The sequence below is a fragment of the Cryptomeria japonica genome, chromosome 4 (genome assembly GCF_030272615.1).
Source record: "Cryptomeria japonica chromosome 4, Sugi_1.0, whole genome shotgun sequence".
Classification (NCBI taxonomy): Eukaryota; Viridiplantae; Streptophyta; class Pinopsida; order Cupressales; family Cupressaceae; genus Cryptomeria; species Cryptomeria japonica.
Genome location: NC_081408.1, coordinates 153,503,390 through 153,527,358, shown reverse-complemented (window position 1 = coordinate 153,527,358; position 23,969 = coordinate 153,503,390). Strand labels below are relative to the sequence as shown.

The 23,969-nt window shown below is 34.1% G+C and overlaps 1 protein-coding gene across 1 annotated transcript; it reads right to left on the bottom strand.

Moving 5' to 3' along the window:
- Nucleotides 1-4,101: 4,101 nt before the first annotated feature.
- On the bottom strand, nt 4,102-6,857 carry LOC131041458 (G-type lectin S-receptor-like serine/threonine-protein kinase At2g19130). The gene has a single exon (XM_057974570.2). The coding sequence runs from the start codon at nt 6,653-6,655 to the stop codon at nt 4,232-4,234; it is 2,424 nt and encodes an 807-aa protein (XP_057830553.2). The 5' UTR covers nt 6,656-6,857; the 3' UTR covers nt 4,102-4,231.
- Nucleotides 6,858-23,969: the final 17,112 nt, after the last annotated feature.

The window sequence follows — 23,969 nt, the reverse complement described above, 5'->3', positions numbered from 1 at the left end:
AGTGTCCATGTAAGGGTTAGAGTCATTTATGTCAAAAATGCAAAAATTGTAAAAATTACAAATTTGCAACATTGCCAAAAAGTGCAACAAAAGTGTAAAAATGAAATCCATTGGTCATGAGGTGGTTAGAATAGTTATGAAGGAGTTGTGAATGGTTTATAAAACCATGTTTGGTCAAGATCAAGAGAGTAGATCAGTTTGGAGGGGAATTGACAAAGATTATCCATCAAACCCTCAAACTGTCAAAAAGTTTTAAGGAATCTGTGACTGTCATAGATCCATGGAGGATCAAATTTGGTGTATTTTTATATGTAGATGTTTTTGAATGATATATTAATCAAATATATTTCAGATGATTCCTTTCTTATGCATTTTTGTGGAGTATTTGGCAAGATATGTTTGTTTTAACAATAATTGTCAAAACCCTGCCAAGGGTTACCCCTTTTTGGGAAAATGCTCACACAGTTTGATTTAACCATTGGATCGGTCTAAAATTTGGAGAGAAGTTGTGTAATCCAGTAATATAAAGTCTGACCAAAGAGATTGGATTTATAATCAATATGAAAAAAGTTGTTGATGAGTGTTTGTTACAGTTCATGGTGAAAGGCAAATTGGTGAAGGCAGCAATAGTTCAGTTGCAACATTTGGTATGGTCACATGAAGAATAATAATGATGAAAGACTATATGTGTTGTAAAGGTATAGGAATATTCTTTACAGTACTTTTTGTCTTACTTAATCTGGTTAAGAATTGAATATTTTGAGATTATTTTGGTGAAAATAGGTTTTAAGGGATGAAACCCTTAACTAGGGTATTCCATGGCAATAAAGAATTTCTTCTCTCATGTCATGGTGAATTTTATGATCTAAAATATTAAATGAAAGTCTGTAGGGATGGAATATAACCTTTTAATTTTGTTTGGAGTTGAGACGAGTGGTTGATCTTTTTATATGTCTCTTGATTCAAGTTTAAAGTCTACCCTTGAATGAAGGTCTTATGGTTTGTGATAGATGCTCTGCATCAACATGTAATAGCATAATATCCTACAATTCAAGAGTATTTAAAAATGCATCTTACATTTGTCCATCATTATCATTTCTGCTTATTGTTCTAACCATTCTAAAATTCTGGATTTGGATAGTCTCTACGATTTTCAACCTATTCTTATTCACCTAATAATGAGAGGCAATATTTGCTTATGAATGCATATTAGACACAAAATCAATATTCTTACCTAATTGCTGAACTTTGATGTAAAAAGTGAATTGATTTCCTCTCCATAATGTTGTACCAAAAGACCCTTAGAACCACCCTTACAAAGAGTATCATCCTAAAAATTATCATATATTTTAAAGTTTTACTCAACCTCTTCAAAGTTTTCTCATTTATTTCATCTCTTACCTCAAAAAAAGGTTCAGGGTTAGGTGTAAGTTGCAAAGTACTTATCCTTTCTATTTCAAAATTTATACAAATTTGTATGACAAATAATATCCTTAAATATTTGTATTTGTGTATAAGTGGCATTCATTTTTGTTCTGTACTTTTCTTTAACATCTTTATGATTGACAACTTGTTTCTCTTCATTCTAACTTGCTTCCATTCTTCATCCTTTTTTTTCTTTGTGTGAAAATACACTATTCAAATATTCAACTTAATATAATTGACTTAAATATATTCTTAATAAATATCCCATTGTTATCAAGAAGAAAAAGTATCTTAAACATTCTTAAACACTATCATATATTTCATTAATAATTCATGACCAATAACATCCTTCACAAAACATACCAAATTTTTTATTGGTTTTGATTGTACAAATTTAAGGGTTTTTCTTTTACATTTTCTTCCAGAAATAAAACAACATCACCTTGTATTTTTCATGAAAAATATTGTGTAAGTGCTTATGAAATTTTTTAAAATTCCTCCAAGTTTATAAATTATCGCACTCTCTATATTTGTAGAGAGATTTCATAAATCTCTTACGGTGATATAGCATGTTTCAAGAATTTCAACCATACAAAAGAAATTTTATAAATTTTAACACAGTCTATGAAGGAAAAAATAAACTTTCAGTTGGTAGATTATTTTGTCTACATTGTCAACAATAATATAACCATTCATATGACTATCTATATTTTTTTATTTCTACTTTCAAGAACCCGTAGACTAAGACTCTTTTTGATCAAGATCAATATTTATATGGTGACTTAATTTGGAATGCCTTTTGGGATTTCTATCTCCCTTATTGAGGACAATATCATATTATCAATCAATTAAATTTTCTTATTAACATTGAAAATTCATTCAATATTCACCTCAAACAATCTACATCACCGTTATCCTCAATCTCCCTTAACATACTAGATTTCCTTAATCGATATCTTATTATCATTTCATATTGAAAAGGAATAAAGCAACCAATCCCACTTGCTATGGTAGAAGGTATAAATACAACAATAACTCATTAACTAATAGATCCCACAAATATAGGCTATAAAAGATTACTTGAATGCCAACTTGCCTATAAATAAGGAGAATATTACTCCCATGGGTTAGTTAATAATGAACATCACTAAAGGAGTTCAACTTAGAACAACCTTCAAACATAGTTATGAACATAAAAGATGGTTTAAAGTCCTGATGTTCCTATTTCAATCAAACTTGTAATACTCTTAAAGAGAATAGAAAATAAAAATAAAAATAAAATAAAATATATTATAAATAAAGCACATAGATCATATAGGGAAAAATTTTAAATTGGCAAGAAACAATCAAATAGTGAAAATAGATTTTTAATTTCAATAAATCTTAATATTGTACTTGTAACACAATACCTAGATGGTGTATAGAGAACTTAAGTATAAATAGTAATAGATCTAACCCTTATGATTAGTCACAACAACATCAACCATGTTCTTTTCTATAATGCAATTGTGGAAAGTGAATTAAAGAAGGATTAAAATGAGAATCCTAAACTCTTAAATTCTGAAGTAAGCATTTACCAACTTTGTAATGAGGCCTAAATATACGTTTTCAATAACATCAAGGTTTTGGTATTTAATTGACTATAGAAAAGTAGGTAGATAAAATTCTAAAAAGATGATTTCAAAGCTTCAAAAATTTCATATTTCAAGTCTTGTGAAAATGATGACATGATTGTTGATTACATCATAATGAGTACAAGTCTTTATTGGTATTGGAAGGAGGCAAACACATATTTGCTGCCCATAAAAAAATACATTTTTTACATTACTATTTTTTGAATTGCTTTTGAGATTTGTAACTTTATGACAATGTCCCATAGCATACCCAATATTATCTTAACTTTGTCACATACCATCATTCAACAATAATGCTAAAAGATGATGAAATGCATAAAATTAATTAATAAAATTCATTTATATTTAAATCTAATAGATGTTTGTAAAACAATCGTATATATGTCTACTATATAGGTTAAATTTGCTCCTTCCACTACACTTGCATCTCTATTCATTGTTGGTATGACTTATATAACTAAAGTGGGTTCTTTTAATTTGTGCTCTATACTTCTTCCAACTCTTCAAACATTACATAGAATTATTCTTTATTATGGATAGATCAAGACATTTCTTCACATAAGACCTGCAACTCTCTAAATGTAAACATGCGTATTTGAGATATTTTAGTAGACTATTTTAGTAGACGAAAAAAGTTTCTCTCATTGTTAGCTACATAGGCTCCCTCACCTTATTTTAACGATCAAATTCACTCTTTTTAATCTAAAATATGAACATAGGATATCTCAATCGTTTAAAATTTTGAGCAGGTTAAGCTATATCTAAATTTGACGCCCACAATTTATAAAAACTCAACCATATATTCAGATAGCAGCCTTTTAGGTGTGATCTGTTATGGAAGACAGAATGACTTCATTGTGTGAATGGCGTAAATACATAACCCTTCAAAAGTGCGAGACAGTCTGGATTTTCAATAAGATAAAAGGTTTCTATTAAATGCACTAAATAATCCAAAAGATCCAAATTTACTGAGATGCCATCGTACGTAAGAAAATGGACAAGAATGCTGAGAGAGTAAAACATTGAAAAGGTAAACAAATATATTAAATTTGTCATGGTGGGACTGAAATAAAGTATCACATGTAAATCTCACTAGTATAATCGTTAGATTCCACTAAAGGCGATAGAAAAGACTCACATGAAAAAAGTTGTAGCCTCGGTCCTACACTACTTTATAATGCATCCTCACTTGGATTATTGCAAGCAACAGCATCACCATCGCTATCGCTCGGTGTCTGCGGACTTGGAAGCTCCATCTTCCCTTCCAGCATCCGCACCACTTGCCCCATTCTTGGCCTCACATTCTCATCCTCTTCAATGCATAGCAAACCAACAACAATAGCTCTTCTCGCCTCTTCTATATCCGCCTCAGCAAGTTCAACGCCCTCCTCGACGATATCAATTATGTTGCCCTGATAAATTTGTGCTGCGGCCCATGTAGGAAAGTAATGCTTTTTTGAATCTTGAACGCTCGTGTCCAGATTTCTTCGGCCCGAAATGATTTCCAAGAGAGTCTTACCATAACTATACACATCAACCTTGGGAGTGATGGGAAGACCCCAGAGCCACTCTGGAGCCAAGTAACCTCTCGTTCCTCTCATTGTGGTCAGGACGCGGCTGAAATCTCTACCCACAAGCTTTGCCATCCCAAAATCAGCCAGCTTTGGGGAAAATTCGCTGTCCAGGAGAATATTTTCAGGCTTAACATCATTGTGAATAATGCACTCTCTGCACTTTTCGTGTAGATAAAATAAGCCTCTTGCAATGCCTAGGGCTATCTGAAATCGGGTTTTCCAGTCGAGTAACTTCCGCTTGCTTTGGTTGTTGCTACTGAACAGTAAAGAATTCAGAGAGCCATTGGGCATGTAATCATAAACCAGTAGCCTTTGTGATCCCTCTGCACAAAATCCTCTAAGCCTTATCAAATTCACATGTTGTATATTTCCAAGAGAACTGATTTCTGCTCTGAATTGCTTCTCGTCTTCTCTTGAATCATCCAGTTTCTTTACAGCTACAAGCGTGCCGTCTGTTAGGGTTCCTTTGAACACCGAACCAAAACCACCGCTCCCCAACTCAGACCCGAAATTCCTAGTTGCAATCTTCAACTCCTTATAACTAAACACTCTAAGAAACGAGTTCGAAGAATCTGCACGCATCTGCATCAATAGTAGCCGCTGGCTCCGCCACATTGAAAATGAAAAGACACAGATAGCAATTGTGAGAGTACTAACAATGGCAAGGACTGCGCCCATAATACTTACAGCTGTTTTGCGTCTGGAGGAGGACAGTTTATGATCGAACTTCGAAAGTGGAGAGGCAGCTAATCGAATGAAGACATCTGAACTGCTTTTGGATGGAGAAGTGTGCATATTTATCAGATTCCCGGACCATGTTTGGCATGTTCCTGAAGGTCCAATGAAAGAAAACGCATTGCAGGAGCAGTTCTTGAGGCACGCCTTCTCGCAATCTTCATTTGACCTTGCAGGGTATTTAAAGGCCTGATTAACAGGCAACATTACGCTGTAGCCCGTGAATCTGTCAGAGCTACCATTTTTGGGATCGCAGTTTAAGGGGTTCTTTCGAACACAACCACTTGACGACCAATCTTGCAAATTCCAGGAGCGATTGTCTCTGGGCATAAAACCTTCCACGCAACTACAAAACTGTACATTGTTGGAGTTGCAGTTTCCGTTAGCGCCACAGATACTATATACGCTGCATTCATCTGTTGGTTGAGACCAGACCACACTCCAATTAGTGTTATCAAACAAAGCATATAATTGCAATACTCCGGATTTCTGAAGGACGAAACGTGTGAGCACATTGACAGGAGGCCTCAATTCATAACTGATATAGAAACCAGAAGTAGTATTTTCAGCCTTGTAATTGAACAAGTCGTTCAATTTCATTTCCGGAATTCTACTGAAACCTTCACCATCCCAAACGCCGCTCTCCCAATACTGTACAGAATTGTTCCATATTAGCACAAACTGTCTTATCCCTGATGGATCTATCCCTTTAGAAAAAAGCCCCGGAGCTGGATCCAACGAGTTCTTCCAACAGACTAACTCTTTCCTTCCGCCGACCTTCATCTCAGGCAACCAGGTATCCACGGGATGGTCGAAACTCTGCCAAACAGTCTCGGATTTATTGCCATCGCTCACCATTAAAAAGTTCCCAGATTCTAATATCACAGCCCGGGAAGCCTTGTCCGAGATGTTGGCCGACCAAAGGGACACATTCTCTGCGTCAAACAGTCCCATACTACCTTGTCTGGACAGCATCAAAACGCCGGGCCTCTTCTTTGCGGGTCTGTCTCTGTTAGCAACCCAAACAATCGTCCTCTCTGCCACTTTACCATACCAGATACCAATGTACCAGTTATCCGTTCCATCTGGATTGAAGAATCCCATTTCAAATGTTCCATTCTTTGAAATTATTTTCTGATTTCCCGTTAAGGAATCACCCAAGGAAAGAGTATCTCCCCTACCAGCAGTGCACTCGTCACAGTTGTGAACTATAGTTATTACAGTAAGAGCGAAGAGCATGTATGGTAGTGCACTGTTAGTTCCCATTTCCGCCTTGTGGGTCTTCATACTTACTGAGTTATCAACAAATGCAGGAAACGAATAGACCTGTAATAAACACTATGAAATGTATGTTTTTCTTAAAGATTAACAGAGGAGCTGAAACCGCGTAAGCCTGGGAGGATAATGGCTCGAAAAGTTCACGGAGAAATTAGTCAACGTCAAGTTCTACAGGAAAAAGATTGAAACTAGCATTTTGCTTCTAAAGGTGGGTAGCTGAAATATTCATTTTGGTTCTAATGGTAGGTGGCTGAAATATTCGCCATCTTTTCAAAAACCTAATTCGGGTGGGACCTCTAATTGTCAATTACCGATTAGATAGGTTGTTTGATGGTACGTGAGAGAAAAAGTTGTCTTTTAAGTTGAAGGCTTTCTTTCAAGTTTCTTCGTTTTCAGTGTGTTTTCTCTTGACATTCTCTTTCTTTCCACTAGTATATGTTTTTTTTAAATAAAAGAATAAATCTCAGTATGAGACAATTATATAAGAATGTGTGAATAAGAAAAGTGAGACAAATGGTAGATGTATATCATTTTAATTATAATATATTATATAATATATTAATAACAATCAAATTATAATTATCTAAATATTTAATTTTTTTTGTTTTGATTGTTTTGTTCATTTTTGTCAATGATAAGTTTTTTATGTTAGAATTTTTTTTATTTATTGTACAAGAAAAATAATGGTTTTATACAATAAGTCTCACTTAATAAGAATAGGTCACCTATTAAGAATAGATCATCTAGTAAGACAAAGATCAAGATTCCATTGTGAATTTAACCACCAAGATAAAAACATTGATTTTAAATTTTAATAAACAATATTTTCTTGGGGATTTCTTAAGTGTTCTTATGATATTATTTAATTGATTAGTTTAATAATAAAAATTTAAGAGTTATGTTAGTTAAATTAATACAATGTCATTAAAAAAATTAATTCCATTTAAGATGACTTGTTTGAAATATCTAAAGGCAAAACAATGGTGATTTCCTAATCACTACACAAAAAAAAATGCAAAAGCCCAAATTGCCTTGATGTAATGAAAGGCAAGGCATCTATTATATAGAAAATAAGAAGAGAGGTGACATAATGGTACACAACCATATTCATTGGAATAATACAACTGCATAAGTAAATGCATACAAGAAAGTCAAGAAAGGAAACTACATAGTTAATGAGCCCAATGGGCATTACAATAATGTCAAATATGTCTACAAGATATTTATTGTTGTGATTCTCCCCCATAATGACCATTAGGAAGAACTTGAAGTAAACCTCTGAGCTGCTGGAACCTTCCACGAGATAAAGGCTTTGTGAAGATATCTACTATCTGATCTTCTATACTACAGTACACAATCTCTATCAAGCCATGTTGAACAAACATGATTATTTGTCATTTGTATAGCACTCTTGTTGTCACGGTACAACAAGGTAGGTTCATTCTGTATTTACTGTAAATTTTCTAGTAGTCTTCTTAACCACACAATCTGACAAGCTACTAATGTTGCAACTTTGTATTTGGCTCCTGTTGTAGAGAGTGATAAAATTGGTTGTTTCTTGGACTTCCAAGAGAATATTGTGGAACCAAGACTAAAAGTGTAACTAGAAGTAGACTTTCGATCATCTGTTGAACCTAACCAATCTAAATCTATATATCCAACTAACTTGCTATCCTCTCAATGCTGAAATTTGAGACCGTAACTCAATGTCCCTCTAATATTTTTGAGAATCCTTTTGGCTGCACTCCAATGTGTTTCCTTAGGATTTGACATGAACCTAGATACCAAGCTCACTGCATATGTGATATCTGGATGAGCAATAGTTAAGTACATCAAACTTCCAATCAGTTCTCTATATAGAGTGGGATCCACTGGATCTGACACATCTAAGTTAGACAATTTAAGTCCAGCTTCAATAGGTGTTGAAATTGGTTTGCAACTCTTCATCTAAAATTTTGGTAGAATATCTAAAACATATTTTTTGTAAGACATGAATATTTCATCTTTGCTTTTCCATACTTCCATACAAAGAGAGTAATGCATTTGTCCCAAATCTATCATTTTAAATTTAGCAATCATAGCTTCTCTAAACTCTACAAATAAAGTTGAATTATTCCCTTGTGTAGATAAGATTATCAACATATAGAACTACGATAAAAATATCCTTAGGTGATCTTTTAATATAAAGATTTGGATCTGATTGACTTCTTGAAAAACCTTTTTGTTGAAGGTATGAGTCTATCCTTGAATACCATGCTCTTGGTCCCTGCTTGAGACCATACAAGACTTTCTTTAATTTGTAAACATAATCTTCTTTAGAAGGTATTTCAAGACCTTTAGGTGTGAAAAATACACTTCATCATCAATATATCCATTCAAGAAATCACTCTTTACATCCATTTGATAAACTATCCAACTCTGTTGAGCTACCAAAGCCAAAACCAAATTGATAGTATCCATCCGTGCCACAGGTGCAAATGTTTCAGTGTAATCAATACCTTCCTATTGAGTGTACCCTTTTTCTACCAATCTAACCTTATATTTTCCAATGTTTCCATTAGATTTGTACTTGGTTTTGTACACCCACCTTGTACCACTAACTTCCTTACCAGGAGGTAACTCAACCAAATCCCATGTGTCATTCCTTTCAATTATTTCTATTTTACTATTCATTTCTTCAATCCAATCTTCCTTTTCTTGATCTTGCTTAAATGTTTATGGCTCATTATTTTCCATGACTTGAGTCATTAATGCATAATTCACTTTTGCTTGTGATCTTGTTGTCATTTTTTCAAATTTTGAAGCTAACATAGGAGTTGTTGGATGATTGTTTTCTATCCTTCTTTGATATTTTTTATATCTTCTTTCTCTCACACTAGATGATTTAGGTTTATCTTATTCTTATTCCTCTTCTTCACTTTCATCAATCACTATTTATTTTCCCTATGTTTCAGTTTCTTTGGTATATTCTACTGCTTCAACAAATACCACATCTCTACTTATCACAAGCTTCTTTCCTACTAGATCATAAAACTTATATGCTTTATTTTCCGTTCCATAACCAATAAAAATGCATTATAGGCCTTTATCATCTAATTTAGACCTTTTTTATTTTTGTATGTTTGCATAAGAAACACAACCAAATAATATCAAGTGATTAACACTTGGTTTTATCACAGACCATGCTTGTTTAGGAGTATTTCCTTTAATTGCTTTTGTAGGACTTCTATTTAGAAAATACACTATTGTGCATACTACTTCTTCCCAATAAATTTTATGCAAGGTTTTCTCTTTCATCATACATTTTGCCATCTCAACAATTATCCTATTCTTCTTTTGAAAAACTCCATTTTGTTGTGGAGTGTAGGAAGTAGTGAATTCTCTCTTGATTCCTTTTTTTTTTTGTAAAAATCTAGGAATTGATTTGATTTGCACTCACCTCCATTAGTTGACCTTATCACTTTGATATACTTACCACTTTGTTTTTCAACCATCCTCTTGAACTCTACAAATTTGTCAAACACTTCTGATTTTGTAACCAAACAATAGACCCAGGTTTTTCTTGAGTGATCATCAATGAAGGTTAGAAAATAGTTAGATTTTTTCAAAGAAGGTGTTTCCATGGGACCACACAAATCTATATGAATTATCTCAAGATGTTGCTTATCTCTACTTGATTTTCCAATAGAAAAACTAATCCTATGTTCTTTGCCAAGAATAGATTTTTCACACACATCTTTTGTATTCTCAATGAATGATAAACCTTCAACCATTTTCAATATTTTGAGTAAAATCAACCCATTAAACTGAGGTGACCATATCTTTTGTGCCAAATTTTACTTTCATTCATTTCACTAGACCTTATTGCTCACTTTCCCTTTAGTGAAATGAAGAGGAAATATCGTATCACATGTCATCTTTGCTCTTGCAATAACTGCATTCTTTTTTAATTTATCTCTTATTATGCACTCATTCTCATAAAAAAATACTTGGCATTTTTTCTCTAATATTTGTCCAACAGATAACAAATTCTTTTTAAGTGCAGGAACCAATAGTGTTTCATTGATATGTTTTGCTTCACCATATTCTATTGTAACTGCAATAGTACCCTTATGTTTGCTTCCATGAGAATTATTATCTCCTACTACTACTGTACTTTGATGATTTTGATTCAAATTGACAAATAGATGCTCATTAGATATCATATGTGAAGAACATCTAGAGCCTATATACAAGACATTATTTTCACAAACATTTGTATTGAAGCAAGAAATCAACAAATTTGTTTATCTTCAATAGTACTATGGGCATTTCTCTTTTCTATTTCACCTTGTTTAAACCAACATTCTGAATTGTAGTGTCCAAAATTATTGCAATGAGAACATTGGACATTCCTTTTATCATTATCTCTTCCATTACTTCTACCTCGTCCTCTTCCAGCTCCTCTAAAGTTGCGACTTCATCCTCTAAAATAATTTCCTCTTCCTCTGAAATTGCTAGATTCACCTTTGTGTTCATTTTTATTCTCATAGTCATTCTCATTATGATTTTTGGAGAATGTGTTTATTTTCCCTCTTATATTTTCTTTAGAGAAAAATGTTTGTTCTAAGTTTTCCTCATTACTTTTCATTCTTTCTTCAATAGTTAACAAAATTGCACTTAATTCATCTATTTTCATACTGAAGAGATCCTATGAGATCTTAACTGTTGTGACCACACCTTCAAATTTAGGAATCAAAGTTCTCAATATTTTTTCAATGGCATGCCTATCATCTACATTCTCCCCTAACGATTTCATTTGACTCACTAGACCTTATACCGTTGTTAGAAACTCAATGGGATATACCGTTGTTAGAAACTCAATGGGATATACCGTTGTTAGAAACTCAATGACAAATTCACCAGTAGTCATATTTATATTTTTAAAGTTTTTCCTCATTTTTTGCAATTTAGTAGTTTGTGCACTTTGATACGCATTGCCAAGTATTTTCCATACTACTTAGAGTGAACAACACCACTTCTCCTAGGAAAAAATAGCTTGAATAAATGCACCTTGAATTAAAAACAAAACTTCATTGTCTTTTCTGATATTTGATTTATATTCCTTCTTTTGTTGGTCATTCAATGCACTTAAATCTTCTACCTCTTCATATCCATGTTGGACAATATCGCACAAATCTTTAGATTTGAGTAGAGTTTACATTCTAGTACAGCAATATGTAAAATTATTTCCTTCAAAGATAGGAATTAACATATAAGATATGACATTTCCTACCATATTTGCCATAAAAAGATACTGAATGACCCAAATGATCAACACAAAATCAAGGAGAGATCTCTGCAAATACTCCCCCTTGTCCCTTCAAATGAAACCCACACGCAAAAAGATCTTTATTATTATTATTATTATTGGAATAAGTATTGGTTGCAACTGATAATATACTTACTTACAAAGGTTAATATATCCCTTACAACAAAAACCTTTGGTAGTACACTACATTTTTTTTTTTTAAGTTAAAAAGTGAGAAACTTTTTTACAAGGTAAAGTGATAAACTTTTTTACAAATTACCCTTATAAACTAATGGAATTAGAGTTTTACGGCTTTCTTAGAATTTCAATATTGAAGACTTAAAATTTGACTTTAGTAAAGAGAGGAAACTTCACGAGCAACTTCTCTCTTACCTGCATGCGCTTGGATAAGATGTTTTATATTATTTTTCTTTTACATGCAATTTTCTTATTTTGTTGTCTCCACACTACCTCCACACGGGAACCTCCTTTCAAGCTGCAAACAAAATAAAATACACACAGCTATAGTCTTCTGTGACAGTAATTTGTTGATCGTTTTCAGCGATCTCTATTTTCAACTATGACTAGGCTCTTTTGATCTTCTTCGTCCTCAATTGTCTTCCAATCTTTAGTTTGACTTCTGATCTCTTCTGGAACTTCAATGACTGGCAGGTTTCTCCAAATCACACAACAACTACAGCTGCTCACTTCAATGGCTTTTCTGATCTCTGATCAGATCTCTAGTGGATCTCTTAGAAGATTTCCCCCAAATTAGCTCTGATACCAGATGAAGGAAAAACAATGGTGATTTATTGATCATAAAAAAAAATAAAAAATGCAATTGCCCAAATTGCCTTGATGTAATGAGAGGCAAGGCATCTATTATATAGAAAAGAAGAAGAGAGGTGACATAATGGTACACAACCGTATTCACCAATAATACAACTGCATAAGTAAATGCATCGAAGAAAGTCAAGAATGGAAACTACAGAGTTAATGAGCCCAATGGGCATTACAATAATGTCAAATATGTCTGCAGGTTATATATTGTTGTCAATATGACCTTTAATTATTATGAATACTTTTGAACGATGACACGGAGACAAAAAGTTCGGCACGTATTCAAATTTTATGTATAGAATCAATATCATTTTTTTTAGATTTAAAAAATCAACAATGGTATCTTAATGAAATTTGAATTAATAATATCATATTTAAACCATCACACTATGCCAATATATGTAACAATTAATAACATTACATTACATCTATATAATATATAATGTGATATTACTAATCCATAACTAGAATAAATTGTATAGATAGTTTTTTTACAAAGTACTTTTCTATTTATAATTTGTTTTGGACTGCATTTATATGGTATTATTAAATGTAGAAATTATTGAATATCATTCAATTAAAAGAATGAATTAATTTTAATTTTATTTAGTTAATTTTATTAAATAAAAGTATTTATTCCATTTTATTTTTTGATAAATAGTATCTACTTTACAATTTTTTATTATATCATTATACATATTCAAAAATAAAATCTATATTATCACCAAGAATAGGAGAAATATGAAGAGCAATTCATGGGATTTTTTAAAAATCTAGATAACTTGTATTTCAACCACCAAAAAGAAATGGAGAAGCAAAGTGGTAGCTACAAGGCCATGACCAACCTTACTAGCTATGATCTTTTGTTATAAGAGATCAAGAGGTTTTGAGAATTAGCAATTTGATTGCCATGAGGTGATTGAGTATGTCATCGATAACAACCACACAACTGAGATCAACCTCTTGATGAGGTGGATGTCAAAGGAACTCTAAAAAAAATGCATGGAATATTACTATAATGATCTAGTGAAACCTATAATTGAATAACTTCATATGGTTAAAGTTCAAAACTATGTCACATTTTTATCCAACTTATTAGAAAAGTGAATTTGAGCATTTTAAACTAAATATCAATTTTTGTCAAACATATGATATAGATAGATTTTTCCCAGCTAAGTTAGATTCATGTCACAACATTCCCAAATAGAACTATCGTTTAAATGCACATGTACAATCATTTTAGGGCCAATTTATAAGAAAAATAAAATTATTTAAGTAACTTGATGTTTCAACAACTCCTACTCATTTAAATAGTATATTTATAAAAATATGTTTTCGTAGATCTACAAGAGTAATTTAAAAAAAATTAATTACTGTTAAAATATATTAGATTAGTGTATGTTAGTTTATTTAGATTAATAAATAAATTTAATAAATTGTTATTTGTTGGAAAGTTTCTTTTTGTAAGAGAGATCTGACAGTTCAATACAACTTATGTCTTTATAAACCAATGCATATGAATGTAATCTTATCCCAATTGAATCCATTGAATATCAAATTCTGTTGTATTTCTTCTATTCTGCATTCACATGTATGGTATAAGAGTAGTATAAAGATCAGTGCCTATGGTTGTAAATCTGAGAAACGAAAAGGATGATATGCATTTAACTTTGTAGTTTCTGATGCGTTTGTTAGCGTTAACTTCTAATTCTTCCAGTTCTGTTGATGTTATTTTACAGTTACCTGCATAGATTTTGTTAGCCTCAATCTCCTCCATTCACGTGAATTTAACATGTAAGTCTAACTCAGGTTTCTTGAGTTACTTCCACAAAGTGTGGATCTAAACACAACAAAAGGTGTATGCTCATATGTATTATGATCATTGTATTTTTTATTTTGATTAATTGAGACTCTGTTATTTTGCTCTGTATTTTTTCCTGCAAACTCTGTTTTTCTTTTTTCTTCTAGCAGATCAATCCTATACTATGTAGCTACAACTGCATTTTTTTACATGGTATCAGAGCTTAGGTGCTAGAAAGGAATAGAAAATCTTTGTTTGTTGCAGATATAGAAGATCAGAGTTGAAAAATGGAGTTCTCAGCCTCTGCTATTCTCACACCATACAACTAGTTTGATTGGAAGCCAAAGATTCCGCTTCAGCTCAAAAGTAGAGGCCTCTATCAGATAGTTATGAATATAGAGGTTGAACCCAATCCAGCAGTTGAAAAGTCTAAATACTTCAATTGAATGGATGAAGCCTTTGGTCTGTTATGCTTATCCATCTCTCCAGAATTGTTGTTTCATGTTGAGGCATGCAAAACTCCAAATGACATTTGGAAGACATTGGAGACACTCTTTGGAAAGCAAGATGAGATGCGAGGTCATATTCTTGAAAATGAGTTCAACTCATTAGATCCAAGAAGTTTTGATAATATTCAATATTTCTTTACAAGTTCAAATCCTTATTGCTTCAACTTAAAGGATGTGGTATTGACAAATCCAAGGAATAAAGCAAATTAATCCTTGCTATTCTATCAAATCTAAGTCCAGAATATGTAGTATTTGTCTCTACTTTTCACACAGTTAGGCTCACAACAGGAGAAACTTGGAAGATGCCCACACTTGATGCCTTCATTGAGTCCTTGATAGATGAGCAAGATAAGCTCATAAAGATGGGTACATTGAAAAACTCCAATGCTCATGAACTTGTTGTGCATGGAAGTGGAAAGAACAACTCCAAATCCAATCAGCAATCCAAAGGCAAAGGGAAAAAGGAACCAGATCCAAGAAAGGATGGCAATCCCAAACCTCCAGATGGATCTACTAGCTCAAAAGAAAAGAAGGACAAAAAGGGCAAATTAAAGTGCAGCTATTGCAACCATGGTTACCATCTAGAATCATCATGCTTGAAGAAGACCATTGATCTCATGGCATAAACACTTCAGCAAAATAATCTTGGTAACCTTATCCCAGAAGGTGCCAAGAAGAAGTAGGAAGAAAAAGCACTAGAAACAAGAAACAATGCTCATGCATTGATTGCTATTCGTTCTTCTTCAGATGCATGGATCATAGACTCTGGAGCTTCACACCATATGGCAGCCACAAAAGATGTTCTCTCTTCTTTGAAACCATATTCTGGTTCACCTATTCACTTGGGAGATGGATCTTCTGTAGCAGCAACTAGAATAGGGAAGGTTGAGATGGGAATTGGAAGTTTTGAGAATGTCTTGCACATTCCAAATCTTTCTATCAATCTTCTTTCTATGTATCAAATGACACATACTGGCACTGGTAGGAGATTTGAATTCACTCTAGATTCTGTGAGCATATTTGATATTGAAGACAACTCAAAAATTGTTGTTGGTAAGGCAAATCATGAGTCTCATTTGTACACTTTCATTGATTTTGTTGCCAAATCAGATTCTACTTTACTTCTAACACATGCAAATGATGAAAGTAGAGTTTGGCATGAAAGATTTGGTCATTTGAACTTTAGATACATGCAAAAATTGAGAAAAAAAGGGATGGTGAAAGGCTTTCCTACCATAAAATTTTCTGATGGAGTTTGTAAAGGTTGTGCTCTTGGAAAGCATCCACAAAAAATTTTTCCAAAGGGGATTATGGAGAGCCTCCTTCCCTCTAGAGCTTGTTCATAGTGATCTGATGGGTCCATTTCCTGATCCTTCCATGAGTAAAGCTAGATACGTCCTAACATTCATTGATGATTGTACAAGATACACATGGGTTTATTTTCTCAAATTCAAATCTAAGGTGTTTGAGAATCTCAAGATTTTCAAAGCCCATGTGGAGAATCAATCAGACAAAATGATCAAGATCCTCTGCACAGATAATGGGGGGGAGTATGTCAACAATGATGTTCAACATCTTTGTGATGAAGTAGGAATACAGTTGCAGAACACAGTTCCTTACACTCCACAACAGAATGGGGTAGCTGAGAGGAAGAACCGATCCTTGAAGGAGATGGCTAGTTGTATGTTGCATGCTAGATCTCTTCCCTCCAAATTGTGGGCTGAAGTAATCAATTGTTCTTCATACATACAAAATAGATCTCCTCAAAAATCTGTCATAGGAAAGACACCTTTTGAAGCATGGAGTGGCATGCAACCAGAAGTGACCCATTTTTGAATTTTTGGATCATGCGCATGGGCTCGCATTCCTGTAGAGAAGAGGAAAGCTTTAGAGTCTCAAAGAAAATAATGCATCTTTATTGGATACCTAGATGGTGTAAAGGGCTATAGATTGTTAGATCTTTCAACAAAAACACTCTTAATTGAGAGGAGTGTCTACTTTGATGAAAGTCCCATGCATGCATCTCAAGAGTCACATTCTCGTACTTCTTTGCTTCCTCCTCTTACAGATCTCAAAGATAATGCATGCAATCATTCAGATCTGATTTTTGATACATCTGAATCTGATCTAGATGAACTTGAGCATGCATGTGCAGATCTAGATGCAGTTCTTGATTGGGCTTCTAGTGATGATTCAGTATCTCCTTTGAAAAATCAAAGGACTAGGAGCTTGGTTGATATATATGATGCCCCTCATGCACTTTCAGCTATCGATCCCATCATGCCAATGCATGCCTATATGATTCAAGAATCCAGTCCTTAGACTTATCTAGAAGCTGCAGGGAATCCTCTTTGGGAATTGGTTCCACTTCCACCTGATCGCAAACTTGTAAGGTGTAAATGGGTCTATAGAACAAAGAAATCAATAGATGGCCATGTAAGTAGATACAAAGCAAGGTTGGTAGCCAAAGGATTTCAGCAAGTTCATGGCATTGACTATGATGAAACTTTTGCTCTGGTGGCAAAAATGGATTCCATTCGGTTGGCTCTTGTAATTTCAGCAGCATGAAGGTGGGAGATACATCAAATGGATGTGAAGAATGCATTTCTTCATGGTGATCCCAAGGAAGAGATCTATATGGAGCATCCACAAGGGTATGTACACAATTCCTCATTGGTATGTAAACTCAAGAAGTCACTCTATGGCCTCAAGTAGGCACCTAGAGCTTGGTATGCTAAAATGGGTTCTTATCTTTTGTCTTAAAATTTCATGTGATGCAAATCTGATCCAAATGTTTATATGATGAGAACATCTGACTCTCTGTTGCTCATAGTACTCTATATAGATGATCTGCTAATAACAGGTGATTCAGTCAAAGCCATTATTGCAACCAAAGCAGCTTTGCATGCTAGATTTTCCATGACAAACATGGGTCTCCTCAACTTTTTTCTTGGTCTTGAAATCAACCAGAATGAATTAGGTGTCCAAGTTGCTCAATCCAAGTATGCAAGGGACATTTTAGCTTGATTTCACATGAGTGATTGTAAGCCAACACCCACACCTTTCTTGTCCAGAGTAAAGCTTGAGGATGGCCAAGATACACCATTGGTTGATTGCACACTTTATCGTCAGCTTGTGGGTAGTCTTCTTTATCTCACTCACTCTCATCGACATCTATCATATGTAGTGGGTGTTGTTTCTAGATACATGCAGGAGCCTCATGAATTACATTGGAAAGCTACCAAGAGTATACTTCACTATGTTCAAGGAACCCTTAGCTACGGGATTCATTATTCAGCTGGATGTACTTTGGATCTCATTGGCTATACTGATTCTAATTGGGCTGGTGATAGCATTGATCGCAAGTACACTTTAGGATATGTTCTCAGTTTGGGCTCTGGTCCCATTTGTTGGTCAAGTAAAAAGAAATCTTCCATTGCTCTATCATCCACAGAGGCTGAATATCGAGGTGCAGTCAATGCTACCATTCAATTTCTTTAGTTGCAAAATTTTCTCATTGAGCTGGGTATATGTTTTCATCAACCAATCATCATTTGGTGTGATAACTAAAGTACATTGAAGGTTTGCAAAGATCCTGTACAACAACAATGGACAAAGCACATCGAGATCCACATGCACTTCATCCAAGATCTGATCCATGATGGCATCATTGATTACAGTATTGTCCCACATCTCAACAGATTGCTGATATATTCACTAAGACATTCACTGAGCAGAAGTTTCACTTTCTCCGAGATCTTCTTGGTGTGAAAGAAACTGTACCACAATAGTTTTCTCATTATGTTAGTATCTATTTTGAGGGGGGGGTTTCTTCCCACTAGGTTTTTCCCTCTTTCCTCATTTTTTTCCTCTTCTATCTCTTTAGTTAGACTTAAGGGGGGTGTTAGCGTTAACTTCTAGTTCTTCCAATTCTGTTGATGTTATTTTATAGTTACCTGCATAGATTCTGTTAGCCTCAATCTCCTCCATTCATGTGAATTTAACATGTAAGTCTAACTTAGGTTTCTTGAGTTACATCCACAAAGTGTGGATCTAAGCACAGCAAGGATCTAAACATAGCAAAAGGTGTATGCTCGTATGTATTATGATCATTGTATTTTTTCTTTTGATTAATTGACACTCTGTTATTTTGCTCTGTATTTTTTCCTGCAAACTCTGTTTTTCTTTTTTCTTCTAGTAGATCAATCCTATACTGTGCAGCTATAGCTGCATTTTTTTACAGCATTGATGAAGCATTCTAGATTGCAATACAATGATCATAAGATTTGTGCAAATTAACTTGTTACTTCATTATCACTTAAGCTTTTACAGATAAAAAAATAATTCTCTCTATTGCCAACAACTCAAACATTAGTAGTATCATTTTCTTCCCAATGAGTGATGAAAATTTGAAAGGTAAGTTTTGATACCATAGTTAAGATTAGGGCAGACATAACTATTTATGAATACCCACGATACAGAGGAAGACATATGGTTTCATCTCTTTGATACTGTAAAGGCACCTTGTTGGTGAAGGAGTCATATATGGTGCTAGCAACACAATCTGTACACACATATGTGGAGGTTTATAGCATAGTGTGTTATGGAAGTTTATTATTCTCCATTATAGAAAGGTGTTTGAATACTATTCATTTAAATTAATATCATTGCAACATTGCCACGAGATTCTCACTGCAATGATGGGCCACTTCGAACCTTGCTAGATCATTAAAGTAGCAGTTACATCATGGATTTTGGCCATTGAGGTCAATTATATTTGGTGATTGACTGCATGATATCTATTGAGCTATCCCACTTTTATTGGCGATATGATTCCTGTGTGTGAGTTTGTGGTTGGTGTGAGAATAATTTAAATCATAATATTTTTATTAAATAAAGTAGTTATTTGGATAACTAGGCAAGAGACTCTAAGTTTGAATATAATGCCTGATTTGGGGAGCCAGAAACGGAGGAGAGATAATTTTGTGGGTCAATCATTATTGTTGAGATAGTTTTGTGCAGGTTACATCAATTTGTGCAATCTAGCTCTATAAACATTTGAGGGAAGAACTACAAATAAGTGAATGAATGATCATGCCAAATACATTAAATTCTTTAATGGATGTACTATCAGTTGAATCTAATATCCATAGTACTTGTGGAGTCATTAGACATAGTTAGAGGAATGTTGACTTTTAGAGAAATGGTGTCTCATATGGAGCACTAGATGGAGTATCAGATACACTCAAAGGAGATGTGGTGTTTTGGAGGAAGCATGTTTCATCGTGTACATAAGTTGTGAACATTTTTATGTTTTCTCATGTTTTATAGATGTTTGGTGGAATTGATTATGTGTTGCATTGATGTTTTGTCATTGATGTCAACACTAGATGTTTGGATGCTTTACCTACACCCTTCTGGTCTCAGTAGGATGAGTGGTTTTTAGTTAACTTGAATCTGGCATGATCCAGCAAGCTCCGGTATAGTCTGGTGATGGAATTGTATTGTTCATGACACTAACACTCATATTTGATCAATTGGTTTTGGTCTGGTGATTTGATGCTATCCAGCTCACTTAGAATCTTGGTTTCTAGTTCTAGTGAGGGTTTCACCGGTGGATCTTTTTGTGGAGATCTTTGATGAATTGCATAAGTGGTGTTGGTGCATCTTCTGATGGAGTTTCAGGATGCTATTGGTGATCATGTTTGAGACTTGGCATTTGGAGATTATTGTTGAAGCGTATGGACCTATACCTAGTCCCGATTGATCTAGGTTATGGACCAGGATTAATGTAACCTGTGGATAGGACCTATTGTTGTATTTCTGGGATGTCTTATGTGTTGATATTATTTATTTTGGTCTAAGGATGACATGGTTTGTAATTATGTAATCGGTTTATTATTTGGTGGCCAACCTGATTGTTTATGGTTGAGGGTCTGTATAAATATGATGTAAGATCTCATTGTAGATCATCATGGTTAATGTAAGAGGTCATGGTCAAGGAATGTAGTGTGCGAATAATATAATATCATTTAGGCAGGGAGTTGGTCGATCATTGGAGATCGAATTGTGTTTATGGAAGAGGATTTAGTCGTCTGGTATTGAGCTTAACCGAAACTATACTCAGGCATAGTGATGTCAACACTAGCTCTTTGGATGCTTTATTGGCACCCTTCTGGTCCTGGTAGGATGAGTGGTTTTTGGTTAAATTGGATCCAACATGATCCAATAGGTTCCAGTATAGTCTGGTGATGGAATTGGCTTGTTCATGATAATAATACTCATATTTGATTAGTTGGTTTTGGTCTGGTGATTTGATGATATCTTGCTCACTTAGAAGATTCATTTCTACTTCCGGCAAGGGTTTCACTGACAGAGCTTTTTGTGGAGATCTTTGATGAATTGCATAAGTGGTGTTGGTGCATCTTCTGATGGAGTTTCAAGATGTTGTTGGTGATCATGTTCGAGACTTGGCAATTGGAGATCATTACTGAAGCGTGTGGACCTATACTTGGTCCCAGTTGATCTAGGTTATGGACTGACATTAATGTAATGTGTGGATAGGACCTATTGTTGTATTTCTGGGATGTCTTATGTGTTGATATTATTTGTTTTGGTCTAAGGCCAACATGGTTTGTAATTATGTAATCGATTTATTGTCTGGTGGTCGACCTGATTGTTGATGGTCAAGGGTCTGTATAAATAAGATGTAAGATCTCATTGTAGATCATCATGGTTAATGTAAGAGGTCACACTCAAGGAATGTAATGTATGAATAATATAATATCATTCAAACAAAGGAGTTGGTTGATCATTCGAGATCAAATTGGTTTTATGGAAGAGGATTTAGTCCTCCAGTTTTGAGCTTAATCAAAACTCTACTCAGGCATAGGAGATGATATCTTTTGTAGTTCAACACTTCTCCGGATTGTAGTTTGGATTTATATGTAGTCAGTGAGGCTCCTTTAGTGATGAGCAATGTTCTATAGGATATTGGCCTTCCTGCAAGTGCAAGCCCCTTCATTGTAATTCACATACTTACTGCATAAGTATTATCTGACTGTGGGTAGGCTTCCCACCATGGGTTTTCCCTTTACTGGGTTTTCCATGCACAAATCTTGGTGCTATGTGAATGGCTTTTATTCTGTGATTATTGTTTATGCTTAATTGGATTAACTTCTATTCCGGTATTATTTTTTTGGGTTTCGGTATTAAAGTTTAAATTGCTAATGCTTTTGGTAAGTTGTGAAAACTGATTCACCCCCCCGCCCCTCTCTCAGTTGTCTTCCGGTTATCTGAACTGTCTAATAGGTTGTAGGTTCTATAGTCAAGAGATCCACTAGTTAGTTTTGTGCTTCTTGGGTGATCAAGGAGGATTGGTCAAGGTGCTTCATCAATGTCTTGAGAATGGTTGTGTTCAACTCTTGCAATATTCCACTCTTCTTCAAATTAATGTAATAAGGGCAAAATGTTGGAACATATTTCACTAATGTAGGTTAGTTTCTATTTTATAGTTTATATTATTAAATAAATTAAGTAAATTGTTGGTCGCTAGGAGGCTACTTTCCCAGAAGGGAGTTTTGGCAATTTTATGGACAACTTATGGCTTGTTTTGGGTCAAAATGGAGTTGTGTAGTTTTAGGACCTAACCACACTTTCATCAAACATTGGAATATGAAATCACCTAAAGGATTGATCCTCTTTGACTAATTATTTTGAAAGAGAGTCAAGGGATACTTCTAGTGTTTCTAATCCTTCATTGATACAAGAGGGAATCTATAAAAATGTAAAGGTGATGGCAAGTTACAATGAGAATGTAATAAAATGTAACTAAACAAAAATGACAAATAATTGAATGGTAGTGGAATGGAGACAAAATGTCCAGATCTAAGGTTGGAATTGATGTGTGCACCTATGAGAGAAAACTGAGCTTAATTTGACATAACTAGGGACTTGCACATCCTAGTCTCAGAAACAATAAAGAGTTGCAAAATAGAAATCTAAATTTCAAGTCTATCTAAGTAGTGCCAATGAAGTCTAAAGGCAAACCAAGAGGACCAAGGTGTAGAGCCCCTTGTTCCTAGAGGACTATGGTGGGGGTTCCCTAGCCTCTGAAATCTAGGACCAATTTCTAGTAGAGAATCTATGCTTGTCCCCTAAGACTTCTTGGAATTACCCGCTCTGAAAAAAACCTATAACTGCACCTGCAATCTAAAAAATGGTGTGTTTGTGGATATATAGGGTTTTTCTTTAGTCAAACCACTTCTTTTGATGATTTCCACCTCTACAAATATCCAACAATGTAACTGAAAATGTGTGTGTGCCCTTGAATCTTATGTGTTTATAAAATTTCTACGAGCTAAATGCAAACTAGAGTTCTACCCTATGCTTTTGAGAAAATCCTAAATTCTTGTAATGAGAATACTTTAAGTTACAATTGTAATTCAAATATAGATAAATAATGTAAATATGAAAACCAGTATGATGTAGATTTGAAGCTCAACATAGAGACATGAAAACAACATGAAATCATACCAAATCGTAAGGAAGAGCTACAAGCCAATCAACAGTTGATGATTTCCTTATCATTCTTCAATATCTCCTAATATTTGCATAATTTACAATGATGAAGACTTGATTGATGGATGAATTGTAGATCCAAGACTTCACAAAATAGTAACACTTTCACTTAACAAGGATCTCCTTTTAAATTGCTAGATTGGAATCCTCAAATGAGGGAAAGTATTACCATATATATGAAACCTAAAATTTAAATTTCATAAAAGTTTGACTTAAAATTGATAAATTTTGACACCAAATAGGATTTTAATAGGGTACGGCTGCAAAATTAAGCCTCAAAAATTTGGAGAAAAAAGTTTGAGA

What these genes read in the sequence shown, in the direction of transcription:
- LOC131041458 (XM_057974570.2), bottom strand. Translation starts at nt 6,655, where the DNA reads ATGAAGACCCACAAGGCGGAAATGGGAACTAACAGTGCACTACCATAC.